Source organism: Patiria miniata, unplaced genomic scaffold, assembly GCF_015706575.1.
Source record: "Patiria miniata isolate m_02_andy unplaced genomic scaffold, ASM1570657v1 HiC_scaffold_6, whole genome shotgun sequence".
In the NCBI taxonomy this organism is placed as follows: Eukaryota; Metazoa; Echinodermata; class Asteroidea; order Valvatida; family Asterinidae; genus Patiria; species Patiria miniata.
This window is the reverse complement of record NW_024037073.1, coordinates 11,754,603-11,771,372: the sequence shown is the minus strand read 5'-3', so window position 1 is coordinate 11,771,372 and position 16,770 is coordinate 11,754,603. Positions and strand designations below refer to the sequence as shown.

General features: G+C 39.7%; 1 protein-coding gene across 1 annotated transcript in view; it reads left to right on the top strand.

Annotated features, from left to right (window-relative positions):
* Nucleotides 1-16,770, top strand: part of LOC119742939 (centrosomal protein of 128 kDa-like) — a 97,349-nt gene that overhangs the window by 31,487 nt on the left and 49,092 nt on the right. The window contains exon 15 of the mRNA XM_038219211.1: nucleotides 9,864-10,025. Coding sequence (XP_038075139.1) covers nucleotides 9,864-10,025 — 162 coding nt within the window. The remainder of the gene's footprint in view (nucleotides 1-9,863; nucleotides 10,026-16,770) is intronic.

The window sequence follows — 16,770 nt, the reverse complement described above, 5'->3', positions numbered from 1 at the left end:
TTGGTATGGTTGATGCGGGGGGGGGGGGGGGATTCAGACTAAATGTACATGTATTTTAGGGGCAAGGGTATTGCCAAGACTTCAGAGGAGCAGGAAAAAGACACAAAGTTTATGTCGAAGATTATTAGATTAAAAATTGTTCAGTAGCAATCGAACCAAGTTGATGCTAGTGAGGATTTAAAGTCATTGAATATTGACAATTTCATATTGCATCCTGTCATGTTTAGTGCAACTATGACCAAAGCAATGGTGGAATATTGATCGTATTTAAGTGGATCTTATTGCAATGATGAAGCATTTTGGGGCCACGAAGGATCACCACTCCCTATCGCTCACGTTCAGACAACCGCTTTCCTGCGGATTTCCCCTGAACTGTTTACACGCTGCATTCCGGGTCACAAATCATACTGTCAGACTTCTCCGCCAATGGAAATATTGATAGTTGGCGGGCATTCTTGCTGCGTCATTATAACTTGCCGCCAGTTGGGGGCTGTGAGAGGAGGTCAGGAAAACATCATAACATTTGTCTGACGGGAAACATTTTGAGAGTCCCGATATTGTATTGATTCAGCCAGAGGAATGGGTAATTTATTCTTGGGGAATAACCTGATGAATTACTCTTTTCAGGTGCATAGCAAATAAACATGGTGAGTGAGTAAAAAGCGAAGGATGAGATACCAAAAATGTAAAAAAAAAAAAAATCCAGGAACTGAAACAACGAAGTAATTGAAATTGATAAGAACTTCTCACTTGCTTTGAATTGCGTTCCCGTGCTGTTTTCGAGTTTCACCTCTAACATGTAAACTAGATTTGTTTTTTCAATCGCTATTTTCCCAGCAATATCAAAGTTATTCACTTTTGAATGAGACATGGAACAAAAAAACCCACCAATGTTTAGTTATTGAACTACTTCTTCACAAATGTTGATGTATTGGCTGCTAGACGATATATGAGCTCTCGCCGGGTGGGTTATTTGTGCACAAAATGAAAGCCTCTTTTCAGAGGGTTGCAGACGACCAAAATCAGAATTAAGTATTTTTATTTCTTTCGGTAAAACAAAACATACAAATTGAAAATTTGTTAGAAGAAAAAAAAAAATCTTTTTTTTTAAGAGCGTGGGATTTCATCTTTAAAGTACCACAACATACGGTACGTGGAGCATTAGTTTTTTTTTTGAGGCATTATATTTGAAGTCACTTGTCTTCAAGATTTGATCTGGGTTTTCAATTGGGAGGTTTGCAACAAAATGAAAAACACCCATCCTTGAAAAAAATTTCCTTCAGGAAGTATATTTTGAAAACTAGTGGAGAACACTGAAATTTATTTTGATTATGATATACTTTTCTAGAGTGAGAATGACTTCCAGCCTTTGTGCAGACATCTCAAAATGTACGTGTACATTTTTTTTTACCAGGGAACTTGGAAAAAACCTCCTCTTTTTTGGAACAATAGTCAATTTCTCATAATTTTTTTTTCCCCTAGCCAATTGCCATAAATGACTTCCACTTTGACTCATGCTGTCTTGGCATGCTGCCAACACAACAAAACAACTTTTGACTTACAGTGTTCATGGAAAGTAGGACTTGATTTCGCACCTGGATGTAACATGCTGTAGAATTTGATATTAATGGCCTGTCAAACGGAAGAAATGGTTTAATTCCCAATCCTGGTTGGGTCTGTATTAAATGGCTAGTTCAAAACCCACGTATGGTTCAATTTAATGAATGTGAAGGAGAGCCCAAGTAGAGAGACATAGAGAAAAGAATGCAACATTGATTGATAGTTTGCTTAAAAACAGCCAGATAAGATTTCTCTAAATCCTGTGGTAAAGATTGCCGGATCACGCTCAGAAGCATGATCCCAAGCAAATTGATATCCTGAAATTCTACCTCGGAATCTGGCTGAGTCTGCATGCACATATGTACATGTACATGCATGTACATGTACATGTACATGTGAGCTAGGCCTGAGAACTGGTACACTGTCAGTGCCATCAGTTTTTTTTTCTGCAGTCAAATGTATAGTCACTGGCCTAATTCACATCAGTTGTCAACAGAATTGCAAATTTGGACTTTACTCCCTTTTTAAAAAACACACACCAGCAATACGTCACAAAAAAATCTGATATTTATACTTCATTGAAAAGCAGGATTTGTTTCAAACCCAATAAAAGATATAAGTATACAATGTTCAAGAAAAATGCCATCCTCACCCCAAAACATTTCCCCTAATTGTTGCACTACTTAAAGCCACTGCAATTCTGCCTCAAAATCTAAAACTTTGTGTTTACCTGAAAGTGGCATGTTTGCATTTTCAATCAGGTCAGTGACTATACCTGGTTGCAAAAAAAAAGAGTCTTCGGTCATTTGTGAGGTGTAATGGAGATAGGATCTAAAATAATGGAATGTAGGGTTAATTTTGTAATTCATACTGGTAAGTATGCTGTTTAGTCATATTCTGAACATAAAAATGCAGATTGTAATTGAAAATGGTTCAGCTAGGTGCTTGGAAAATGGCCGATATTTTTCCCAAAAATAAGCAGCCAATTTCTCTATTTTCAGTTTTGTGACATCACAATGGCTTAATTTTGCCAAGGCAAGTCCATTTCATTGTTGAATCCCTTCAGTCTCCTGACGGGCAGAGTATACTCTCCGTAATATTGGTTTCCCCCCCACCCCCCACCTCCGTTCTTTTCAAAACCTCACAAACTCACAAAAAGAGATTTTGTCATATGGTGCTACCGCAAATCTTTATCTTGTAGTCTTTATTTTGACAGAAAACATCCCATTTCTCTTAACTATGTAGTCAGCAATTCAGAGCGTTGCTTGGTTTGCTTACAAAGAGCCAAAGAAGAAGATTTACATCAGCCTGGAGATGCCCAAGCCAAGGTTAATCATTTCTCACACGATGAACAGATTGTCGTGTCCACGACCGTGGTCTTGCTCCATCTTCAAGGGCAAATTTCCTCAAGACTTGCTGCATAATTTTCATGGCAAAACTGAACACATTGGACAATGGGCGCCTTTTTGGGCGGTTCACTATTTCTGTATGACCAACGGTTGTTGACTTTTTACTTTCACCTAAATTCATTCACCTATACAAGGACTCATCACAGCCTCACAATGACCAGACCTGCAATGGATATGAGTATTTACACATGCGAGGATTGTGAACTTGAGATTCATTTTTGATAATGGGCACATTCTGGGCTTGCAACACCAACACCGTGATGAATGGTGAACAGCAAATCCCCCCCCCCCCACACCATTACAGTACATACTCTTAACCAGAGGTTAATTAATTCCACACTAATGGGCCAATTAGATAAGTTTATGGATGTTGCATATAAAGGGTAAAAGATGAGCTAGTGTTTTCTTTATTTTTTTCCTATAGATACAAATGTACCTTGCTAAGTTGAAAGTGACTCGGACGAGAAAATACAAGAGATGATATCGTTTTTATTTGAGAAAATAACAGGTCTGTTTTCTGTGTTATACGAGCGTAACATGGACAGACACACTGCAAGGAAAAGGGTGTTAGGATAAAATCCAGTATCTAATAGGCACTTTGATTTGACATCAACTCATTTACATTGCTTTCAAGCAAAAATATAACAGTTTTGCACTGGCTTCAAAGGTATGATGTGATTAGGGTTACCGTACGTTCGAACAGGGACAGACATTTTGTGACAAATGTCCAGTCTGTTCGTACATGTACGTATAAATCCTGATTATAAAATATCAAATAATTCTTCACATTTTCTAGGTTTTGACTGATGGCATTCCTCCAGGGTACATCTTCTTAAATCAGAGAACATTAGGGATCATGAAATGTTATGCTTTAATACTTTGTGACTTTATCTAAAATGTCTGTCCTTCGTGACATACAGGTACATACATAACACTTTTAAAAACAATATCCACCGTATTCTCTAAAAATACAAAACCAGTTATATCCCTTGCAGGTGAGGATATTTGTGCAAAGCTTGCAATGTTTACGGCAAAAAATGAGAGACCAAGATCCTAGTTACACATGTATTATCAAAACTCAAAAGGTCTTCTCAAATTTACAATGTATGTCACACTTTTGGGCCCATTAGTGTGGAATTGCTGCTTAAGTAGAGCATTCATCCAGGGGCAGACACTGATCATGCACACTTTAATGCCATTCGCGTACTACTAAGTACTGACCAGTTTGTTCGCATCTTCAGCAAGTGCCAAGTGCATGAAGTGTAGCCATTGTATATGTACAGTGCCCTCAATGATTATGCATGAAGGGGATAGCCCGTCAACATGTGCATACTGTAGTTTACTTGGCCCCATGTACATGTACATACACTGTACATGCACTGAAGGTCCTCTCTCGGTGATCTCTTGAAGGCTAGTTTGTCCTAAACCCCTTGGCAATCGTAACACGTGTCCAATGATCAGATGACAGTGGGCTTGATGTTACCCTGAACTTTGGATCGCTCCGGCAGTGATGTTGACATTAGGAGACTGTGGCACGTACGTGTACCGGTACGCACGCACGAATCAGGCATTCCACTACACAGAAGCAGCAAACGAGAAGGAAGAAGAAAATGAAATAAAAAAGGGGCTCCTTCAGAAGCCTGATTGATTAGTTCTTTGTTGTCATTAGCACAATTGAAGCCTGTACGGCACATGACTGAGGCGTCATGCTCCACAGAGAAGATTGTCTCACTACTGGTTACCATGGCAACAGTATGACAATGATGTCATCATAATTTCTTGCCTTGGCCTGACACTGACAATACCGGTATGCTCGCTTATTATCCACAAGAAGACGAGAACATGGGACATCATCGGGGGAGGGAGAAATTTAACCAGACCTTCAGACTTAGCGACTCCAGAATTTCTGCATCAACTGGAAAAACAAACAAACATTCATTTCATATGATTTCTTGTATTCAAATAATATATTGCATCATTTTTGCATACACTTCAATCCAGAATAAGAAGAAGCAGGTGTATTTTCCAAATGTTTTTCTAAGATCAGAAAGGAGGGCCTTAACAGATGTCACTAAAAGTAATTTTGCAACACCGGCAGTCGTCCTTTTGTCGAGACAACATTTTTTTTACTCTAAATCTTTCGCTGTCTTTAACATTATGTACACTAAGAGGTATGTGTGAGGCAAGATTGCTCGTCTCCAGGTAGAGATTGTGTTTTAAAAATGATCAAATCTCTTTTGGTTTCTAGCCAATTTGTGAACTTTAAATGTAAGCGTAGGCTTTGGTGGACATTGATGCGTGTAACTGGAAGCTTCCTCCACAGTGCTTTCATCAGGGGGTCCGCGTGACACCGCCAGTTGATAGCCAAGATAAACAGACCAACGCAGCGGTAACAATATGGCAAGCTGAGTTTGTCAGTAAGTGGAAACTTACTGAGATATGTTGGCATCCGTTGACATCATTTTAAAAGACCCCTGACGTCTAGATGTCCACATTTAAAAAAGAAAAAAAAAATCAACAAACAGGACTTGACTTGAAACCGGAGAACTCTTATTAGAAAATGTTTACAAACTTGTAATCAAAGTTGTAAACGATATATAGTGACTGTTGTTAGAGATTTGTTGGAGCTATGGATAAAGGAGTAGGATCTGTGTCTACTCTTGCTCTCAGGTGCTGGAAATGGAAACTTAAATGTGGTGAAAGGGTTTTCAGGCATAGATTCCATTGTTTGGATGGTTGTCTTTGGATTGTGTGTTAGTAGTCCCTCAACGTCGACGTAGGTACGGTAGAGTAAGGGGACAGATACTTGAACACCATATCTGCCATGTGATGACACGAAGACCATGCAATTTATGCACATTCAGATGAAAATTAGTTGTTCGCGCAGTGCACTTAAAAACAGTCTTCACGTCACATGTAACAGGTACGCCTCACATACATTCACTATTCACGCCGGGGCTCAAAAAGTCCTATTTGCCCATGGTGAATGGGATAATTTACTATTCAACAGTTAAGATCATCCTTGTTCCATGGCACGGTATTTGTGTGCAAATGCATGCTGGTGTGCCCGTTGAGCGTTGCGCGTAGCGGGTATTGTTCCCAAGAGCCAGTTACTACAGGGGTGGGTTCAAACATTCCGTGAAGGGGTGGTTTGGAAGAGAAAAATACAGTACATTTCCCACTAATTTTGTATTGAAATAGAAGTTCATTTTATAAACTGAAAATCATATGACAAGGATCGACCAGTCAGTTAAAACAAATATTGAGTGGCTTTAAATTGTGAAATGGGAGGAATATTATCGCTTGGTAAAATCTGGACTTTTCATTGGACAAATCCATTTCACTTGGCTTCGCCTCGTGAAATAAAAAAGTCCAGATTTTACCTTGCGATAATATTCCTCCCATACCACTCTGAGCCACTCAATATTTGTATACTATGGAGTTGTCATAAATGGTCATTGAGTGCCGTCTACCATTCCTCATGGAATTGTATGCAACTCGTGGTTACATTTGAGTGTTTATATCTCAGTTGTTGCGAGGAGGCTGAATAGTGCCCCCTACAGTTTACGCACGGAGCACATCGAGTCTCCACCGCCCTGTAGAAACTTGAGCGAGAGAGGGGGAGAGAGTTCCACTCACTCAATTGATTTCCCATATGCTGTAAGAATCTCTCCCAATAATTTCCCAGCCACATAGCGATCCGCATATATATTCCAGAATGAGATATTGGCTGGGAATGTTGAAGTCTGCCTGAAGATTGCCTTGTTTCCCTTGTCACTTTGCATTAGTGAAACCGTAAACTAAAACGCTATGTAACAGACCGGCAGGTGAGGCAGTGGTCCAGCGCTGATTATTTTCACTCAGTCGGATCGCTGTCAGGGGGGAAATTTCATGATGTGTGCATAGGGACACTCTGCAAGTAGGAAGGAATTATTTCATAAAGGACCTCCTGAAAGTGTTGGCCTTTTGGTTGGTGTTCAGCACAATGAATGTGTTCAGACTTATTTGCAAACATCAAAAAACAAAACAACCAAATTATCACAAAATACCTTACTGGACTGTTAGTGAATGACAGTCTAAAGCATAGTCTTGTAAAATCATGCGTTTGAAAGAACTGGCTTTTTTCAAATATTGCTCCCAATTTATTTAGTCCCCATTTAGTTTGCAATCGATTAAACACCTACCGGTATATGTATGAATGGGTACAAGCTAGCTACACTGGTTCTCTGACCTTACAATTCCCCGATGTCTATAAATTGCTCCGTTTCATCTCTAGTGGTATCAGGGAACCAGCTAGACTACACGTACATGAGTCTTGGTTTTTTCCAGTGAACCCAAAACTTCGAACAAGTCAGTGTAACACTATTTGCTATAAAATACCCCCCCCACCCCCCCAAATCCATCCATTTCTAAAAATTACAGCAAAAGCAAATGTTGTATCTATCTCTTTAAATTCTGAAATGGTCTGGGAAAAAAATGTTACATTTACAGTTTTCAGTCCTGTTGGAAATTTCAAGTTTTTTTTTCAAGGCTAGAGTTTGATTTACTTGCAAAAAATAATCCAGATGATCTACCTTAATTTGTATAGTCATTAGGAAAGCAGTAGCGATACGATTTAAGGTGGTTACTTAGTTCACACAAATCACACACGATATGGATTTATTTTCAATTTTGTTCACAAATATCTCATGTGTAATGTGAGTGTACGTATGTATGTTTTTGAGTGTTGATGCTTTGGAACCAGTTCAGTTGGTACCTCGCCCACATTGTCTGAGACCCTGGATCTATGTGTCCCTTGCTCTGTGGTCTACTGATCGGCTCCATGTCGGCTTGGATAAAACCTTATTACTTCAGGATCAGTCATACGGATGATTGCCAGTTGCATATTAGACCAGCAGTGCGTGTCCCGCTTTACATCAAATTGATTGAATTTCAGCGGATTTGATGTGTTAGCATTGTCGGCGAAGATAACCGGAGCTACCAAATACAATTTGTTTGTTACCTTCGTTTAGATCGGGGCTATTGATCATGTGCAAAATGAAGCGGGATTCATCAACACTTAATGTTTTTTCGATTCCATTTTCCACAATTACCCCTGTCATTTGATATACTTTGGGGAGATTTTGTCAGTTTCTTGAAAGGTTTAATTCAAGGTACACATATGGGAGAGAGCAATTACGAAGATTTTTGTTATCAACGGTGTAAATTAAGGATGTATGATTTATGGATGGCTTGTAATGGCCGTCTCTAGAATGGGGTCATAAATCATCACTTCATGTGAGAAATGATTGGTCAGCGCAGTTTTCATTTCAGACCTTTAGGATTTAGAATACGGTATCTCTCTCTTCATGAAAAATATGCAAGGAAATAACATTTAACATTTGAAAGAGTGCCTCCCCCCCCCAAAAAAAAACAAACACGACACACACACGCACACACACACACACATGATATATTGTTTACTAGCTTGATTTACATGTAATTACTTAGATGAGTAGCTGACTTGTTGGGGTTAAGTACATGTACTACTTTATTCTCTTTCTGTTGTGACCAAATTCATATTATATACAGGTACATGGGTAAGTATACATCTTTTTTGAGTAGGCAGAGTGAAAATTATGCAGGTGTGGAATCTAATGTGGAATGCACTTTCCTTGCCTTCCACCAACGAAACCCAACCTGGCCGAGTTTGGTAGTCAGTTCCTATGTACGTGATTCTGTGGGTTTCTGGGAATATAGCATTCTAGTGTTTATTTCCTCCCACTCCTTGTGATGAAAATCTCTTTCTCTGGGATCCGTCAAGCTTCTGAGTTACACGAGTGTGTACTTTCTGGGAACCCTTGGCTTAATGCCTAGAAAGTATGAAATTTAATACATGAAATAACTTACTGGAATATTTAAAGTAGATTTTTTTTATTTTGCAACATCAGATCTTGTCCTTTAAAGTGATAAAGACCTATTTTTGCTGGACCCAAAGGGTCAGCCTACCGGTACTGTAATCTTATTGACTGACTCCCCGAAATAATGTCCTTAACCGAGACTTTTGGATCTAGCTCAACTGAGGCAAGCCTGATTGTCTGCCTAACTGACTCCCCGAGTGACCAAGGGCGGATCCAGGGGGGGCCAAAGGGGGCCATGGGCCCCCCCCCCCTCCAAAACGAAACCAATTTTTAAATATTTTTATGTGACTGCGTACACCACCATCTTTTCCTCAAAAAACATTTGGTCAAAGTGGTCAGAAATTGCCTCAGATCGTACCACCGAGCATCTAGAATCCAAAACTTTTTCGGGAACCCCACGCCGTATTTTTTTTTACCCACTTTTTGGGGGACCAAATTTTTTTTCCCCCACCCCCCAAAAAAATTGTGTTCTGGATCCGCCCTTGCCCGAGGCACTTAGTGTAAATAATGTCCTCAACTGAGACTTTCGGATCGAGCTCGACTAGGAAAGCCTGATTGACTGACTGACTGGCTTAGTCACTGAGTCTAAATAATGTTCTAAACTGAGACTTTTGGATCTAGCTCAACTGAGGCAAGCCTGACTGACTGGCTTAGTCACCGAGTCTAAATAATGTTCTAAACTGAGACTTTCGGATCCAGCTCGACTAGGCAAGCCCAGCCGTAAGACTCCATGTTTTTAACCATGAAGCAAAGAAGCCAAAGACCATAGGATTTCAATGCATTCAGGACTGTACAACAAAGCCACTATTACTGGTACCGATACATGGATGTCTCAATTTAAAAGTAACCCGTACAAAGTACAAACAATACAAAGAATGTGACCTTTATTTCTTTGCTTTACGGACTTGACTTGTGGTGGATGGACCTGAGTGGGTATGAGTAACAGATAACATGTGGAATCTCTCAAATTTGACGTTCTGTCGTCCTTCTCCAGAGTGAATGGCACAAGGTCAATGTAGAGCAATCGGAGCTGTCGGCTCAGCTAGCGGAGGAGTCTGGCGGTCGGCGAGTAGCAGAGGCTCACATTAGGCAACTTACGCAAGACGCCAAGACAGCCAAGGAAGATACAGAGCGACTCACCCAGCAACTGAAACAGGTACATGTACTTTATGGGTCGTTCACAATTATCAACGATTCAGGAGCATACAAACCATATGCTGGGGAGGAGGGGGTGAGTGGCCTGTGTACGCTTTAAAAACCCAAACAAGTGTACTCTTCGTACACTTGTGATCATGTCGACAGTTGTGAATGGCCCCTCAGAGAAAGTTTTATTGAGGACATTGGTCCACTTGTGATTGATTCTTGACCTAACTTGCCTGCACTCTTGTAGTACCAGTGTGCGAATGTCTCTGGTCAAAAGCTAGTCAAAAGTTCATCGTAAAACTTCTCAGCTCTGGCTCCCTGCTTTACAGCAGTGAGTGCGGCTATCAGTAATCAGCAATCTTACAAAGCTCTATAGCTGCATGGTCCTGAATGATCAACCGTAGACAAGTCCAACTTTGGTTGACTAATGTGGGTTTGAGTGACATTTGTCAAACTGTGCTCCAACTTGCTCCTAGATGTTTGCATTGATGCGGTTGTGCATCACGCTAATGTATGGAAGTTTTGGATTTACCCGTCACAGTGTACCGGTAGTTACAGGTTTTCTTGCCTTCTAAGGAATTATCCACTAACTTTTGAATATTAATAATACAGCATTGAAGGTGCTTGGTCAGCTTGGATCTGGTGCTAAGGCAAGGCAAATTGATTCCTTATAAGTCCGTGGGCTGGTACATTGTGGCCTTCAGGTCCAGCCCAGAGTCCAGCCACAGGGGCATTGTGGTTAAACTAGCTATGCCTTAGATATGTCTCACTATTACCAGGATAGTGGTCCTGTTCCTTGAAGGTCAACCAGTACAACATAAACAGTTAATACAAAACATGATATTTTATCATGGCGATAGTAGCACCAGTATTTGCAATTTCTATCACTTCCTGTACACTCACCAAGAGCCTGTGAGAAAAAAAACCCAAAGCCTAATACTTTGGTGGGATTGGAACCCTTGATCAGATTTATAAAGCACGCATGTTTTGACTAGTTGACAATGAAGCTGGACAGAGTGGACTGGCTGCATACATGTACATGCATATCACAACCTACCGGTATAGTGGAATGCGGCGACCAGAGCTTTGGTGGTGTCATGCTCACGCGCATACTGCACGCGTTCTTAAAGACGAGGTGCACACACATTTTGGTATTCCTATTGGTAAAAGGAGCATGGAGTGCGTGCCGTGAGTGTGACTCGCGTGAGCCTTGCACCACCTCAGAAAATGGCTGCCACCGGATTTGTCTATACAACATGTCATTGTTCTTGAGTACTAGAAGTCACAATACCGGTGCATTTAATAATAATCCTAATAATGGGTGCTTATATAGCGCTTTTAAGTAAGATGAAAGTGCTCTACATTATTATTACTCCTGATCATTGGGCCAATGAAACATTCCAAAGACAATCTCAACTCCCTGGGGAGTGTACAGCTGCATGATAGCAGCACAAAAGAGTGTTTCGTTGGAACATTGAATATTGAATGAATGAAAGCTGTTGCGTTCAATTAACACATTTTGTAATGAAGAATGGGTTTCAGTTCTTCTGACGTGCGTAAGTACAAAAACCAGGCAAACGTTATTTGTCCATTTCATTCCAAGGTGCATGGCCTTATTCCTACGCACTAACTTATGTAGGCCTATCTAAATGAAAAAAAAAAAAATTCAGTTTACCTACGTAGGTAGAGGTAAACTGAAGAAGAAAAAGTGCTGCTAATTCTTTGAAATAACAATCAAAAGTGACAAATCATGCAAATTCCAAACGGCACCTTTTCCAAATATTATGGCTTTGATATTTATAAATGTTGCACAGTATGAGCTCTGTGTTTATAAGACTGTCACTGCGGAGAAATGTCAGCTCATTTTTTTCCCGGTAAAATATTTGGTAATGATCATCTCAGAGACCTTTCGGAGACAGTCAATCTATTAATTCTCCCTGGAAAGTTACCCTTCAGGAATTGAAATCGAAGCATAAACCTCTAAAGTCTCAGCACACATTTCGGTACTTTGCCAAAGTATAAATCTTCCACAGACACGCGGCGGCAACTGATTTTTTTGTCGACATCCTTAACATTCTTGGTCAACATTTCCTGACCCAGTTCAACAATATTTTGGATCATGACATTATCAAATTTCACAATGAATTAGCTCTAAGAAAATAATCTTTCCAGATCAAATTTATGGATGTTTTAGTAACTTTGGGCAAATTTGTTACGCTTGTTGACAAGTTTGTGTTTAAAAAGAAAAAAATTGAGAACAAGTCGTTATCTGTGCAGCGATCATGCATGGCATTATTAATTGGAAAAAGCAGATATTTGTTTTAAATGATGCATAATTTGTTTTCTTTGATTAATTTTTTCATTCAGGGCAGTTCATGTTCAGTTTTTCATCTGATTTTGAGATGAATTTTTGTAACCATGGAATCCTTTGCTCTCAAAATCGCTCTTGAAACAGGAAGAAATTTTCTGAATATTATATTGTTGTTTTGTTTTGGTTTATGAGAGTCGCCCATCACAACGCCCTCTTTCAAAGTAAAATACAACATTTGCAAACATCAAAAAACAAAACTACCAAATTATTTATACCTTACTTGACTGTAAGTGAATAATAGTCTCAAGCATCCTGTGAAATCACGGCACCTGGTGTGCTGTCATTTTCAAGAAAAGTGGAATTTTTGTATCAGTTTCAAACGATGGTTGGCCGATCATCGTTGGAAAACAAAATCAGACTTTTTTCAAGTACTACTATCAGTTTACCAAATTTGGTCCATATTTTATTTGCAATCGATAACACATCCGTGAACAGGTGCAAGCCAGCTAGTCTGGATCCCAGACCTCACGATTCCCAGACCTGATGATTCCCAGACCTGACGACTCCCCGACGTCAAAAATTGCTCTGTATCGTCTGAAGTAGGGTCAGGGAACCAGACTACAAGAACAGCCTTTTTCATGGTTTTTCCAGCGTCTATGAACACAAAACTTTAAAGATATAGTCCATCATTTGTAATATGTGCATTTTGTTCGTTTGAAGCAACAAAAGTGTTCAAAATCTAATGAAGGGTACTGAACAACTAACCTGATGAAGTTTCAGCTCAGCTTCAGCTGTATATTCCGAGAAAAACAGCATTCTAGGATCTCAATTTCAAATCAAAAGTTGCTGAATCTTGTTTTGAATTGGGCCTGAATTCAGCGTCCGAGACGCGTTCTCACTGAGCCGATTGCAGCTATACGCAATGTCGCGCACTGATCCGACGAATTATAGCAACCGCGCGTGCGTGTGCGTCGTGCCAATGCTTGCGCGCGCTTTGCAGAATAACAAAATGAACTACTAATTTAAATTTTCCTACGGTGCGTCTTAACTGTTGGAAAGGCCTTCTTTCGTTGATTACTTCAAAATGACAGCTTGCCAGAGAGAATAAATTCACCGGGAGTTTAGTCCCCTTACTATCTTTCAACCAAGTATGTTTTTCATCAATAATTACGCCAGTTACTTTTCGGATGGCTGCAAATGATGGACTATACATGTAGCTTTAAACATGTCAGTGTAACAATAACTGCTTTGAAATACTTGCCCCCAAATCCATCCATTTCTGAAAATTACAGCAAAAGCAAATGTTGTACATGTACAAGTGTATTACCTTTAAGGGCCACTCAAGGACAAGGTGAAGGCTGCACAAAGAAGGGAGAGAAATCAAGAAATTAAGAAAAAGAAAAGTGTAACGATTGAAGTTGCGGTTGAACTTGGACAAAATTGTAAAACAAAAATCAGTGCATGACAAAGACAGCTGGATCTGTATTACAAGCATGTTGTTTGAAAAAATGCAAGTCCTTGCTTGATCTGACTGCTCTTTGCATTAATGTGCAGTGTTCAGTCCCAAGTCTTTCAGAAAATCACTAAGACATGCACAGTCATTATCTTTGGCATCGGAGGAATCTCAGCTAGTTCATGCTGTTCAAATTACGAGCTCCAAAAATACATGACTACAACCTTGACCAGTCAAATGCTTTCTGAAGCAATTACAAGAGTGGCTTCCTCAATGCATTCTAAATAGGATTCATCCGCAGATTAAATATCTTTAAACTTTAAGCTCGTAAGAGGTTTATAATTGTTCTGTGATGGAACTTATATCTGAAGCCTTTTCTTATTGTGGAGAGATTTATGTGACAAAGTAGGAATTTAGGATGTGCGCTGGTAATTGAGCAAGTGATTTCAAACGAAATCTGAAAAGACGTGCTTGGATTTTTAGGTGCAGTGTAGGCATTTTTAGTAAATGAAATGGAAGAATTATAAATAATTATAAGATGTATAACTGACAGATTTATGATCAAAACAATCAAAGTGTGTTGAATTGTAGGGTCAATACCTTTAATGGGTCAACACGGTATGTAGAACATCCACAGCTGGGTATTGCCAAAATGACAAGTAATCTATCAAATATTTTACTGTAATTCATAAACAGTTCTGAAAATGGTACTTTTCTTAATTGCCTTCCAAATCTATTGACCCTGGCGCAAATCAGTCCTCGTGCACAAGTGGATTGGACTTGTTGGCCCTATTATTTTAATAATGGCATGTTTTTCATCATATTTAAGTGTCTAGGCTTTTCCTCAAACTGACATTTACACTACGTACATGTATGTAACTTAGCATTTCCGTCGCCGTCTTTTCTCAGTGCATCCTCAGCTACATTGTATGAGATAGAAAAATAATGAATTTTACTTTCAAGGTTCCTTGGTTGTTGGTCTTAAATGCTTTTACTAAGTTAATAAGAAGATTGAAAACTGACTTGAGTTTGGCTAAAACAACTGAAAACTGTCAATTCCATATTGCGTTTAATGTCATTCACGTTACTGAAGTGCTAAAACCTTACAATTCCATTATACAAGCTACATCCTTCAAATTCCAATTACCCGATGCTCGTAAGAAGCAATTGCACTTAGTCCTAGAATCTCAGTTTATGTCAACTACATATGTACCCAAGTTTAGCCACATTTCCCTAAAGTTCTGGCATAAATACCTGCGCATATCTTGTCCTGATTCTGGGGTTCAACCATTTTGACGACATTCCCATTCATGGCATCTCTCAGCGGTATCGAGGGGCTCTCCGTCGTGTTTGCACAGCCGTTTCTAGTTACTCACATGATAGGCCCTCAGCCACTCAGAATGGCTCAATTCATGTACCTGCCAACATTCATCAGGATCAAAGGGGGAACATCTGCATAATGTGGTCTACGTATGTATGTCCAGAGGCCTCAAGCGTTCCTCCCCGAAGACCAGGGCCCAATTATTTCATGCAGCAATTTCAAGTACAGACATTTACTTGGCAGAGTTGCTTAGCCAAAAAAAAAAAAAAAAAAAAGGATGCCGGTCAAAATGTTATACAAAATCAATTGCTTGTGGCTGGTTATCAACTGATTTTAGCTTAGCGCATAATTTTGCTAAACAATTGGGTCGGAGCTCAATGAAATCGGGTCCTAGCCAGAGCACCAAAGCAGCAGCCGCCAATTGGTTCCCATTGGCTAAGGCTCAACCCTGGCATTCATTGCATCCTAAGCTTGGAGCAAGCCTGAATGACTGTGGCTGTGGCTTGCTGGCTTGCAGTTTGACCCATTGACATACTACAAGTAAAGATCCGTAGCCATGAAAAAAAAAGCCTTTTGTTGGGACACAGCTCAGGTTTTCCAGACAATGCAAATATGTGTGACATCACAGCAAATATTGGCAAGTAATTTTTCAAAAATCAGCTCCTCCAAAAAATCCAGTCATCTGCTCAGCAAAAATCAATTCCACTTCCCCCCCCCCTCCCCCTCCAGTCTATTATCACCACTCCTTGTCACTTTTGCATTCCATCAAACTCAACATTGCCAGCGTGAAGCATGTACCGTACATGTCCATGTATTGTACACCAATTGAGCTCCCAGTGATATACCTACTATGGGTTGCATGTATGCGTATCTGTCAATGGTGACCAAATGTTGAATGTTTGTTGTCCAAGTACCCACATAGTTACACCGGTTCCCTTTCACTGCGATACTAGATTCAGCTGTGGAGTGCATCATGCCCTATGGTATTCCAATCACGCCAGTCATGTTTTCAGTTTCTTTTCTCAAGTCCAGTTGGTGAGGCTTTGTATGTTATAATTGTGAAGTTGAGAGGCGCAACTATCTTCCTGATGACAGCTCTAATCAAAATCATGTGCTGTAATTCGTTGACTGAGAGCTAGGAATTCCAAAATATTTAGTTTGGCAACTCATGGAATGCTAGTGATTTAAACATAATAGCTTACTGAAAAAAAGAAAAAAAAAACATGCCCACAGTTTCAATTCCTAATGCTGCATCAGTCCACACGCTAATTACCTTAGAAATTGCTAGAGCAACTGGAGCAATATGCGCCCAGTAACTCTTTTGTTTTAAAGATGTATTCAGTACTGTGCTATTTTAAGTTTAATCACACAAAAAAGATGTTTTCGTTTCGATTACTTTTTTTTTTTCCTAACGATACACATGGAATGATGGAACGTTGATCACATTTGAATGAGACATCGAACGAAAAAATCCATCGATGTAGTTGCTGAATTATTTCTTTACAATGACTTATTTGGGTCTCGCAGGGCGGGTTTAATTTGTTCAGTGCGTGACATCGCGTAGCTGCAATCGGCTGAATGAGAACCTTTCCGGATGCTGATTTTATGAGGAACAATTCAAAACGTGACTTGGCAACTTTTGAATTAATATCGAGATCCCAGAACATTTGTTT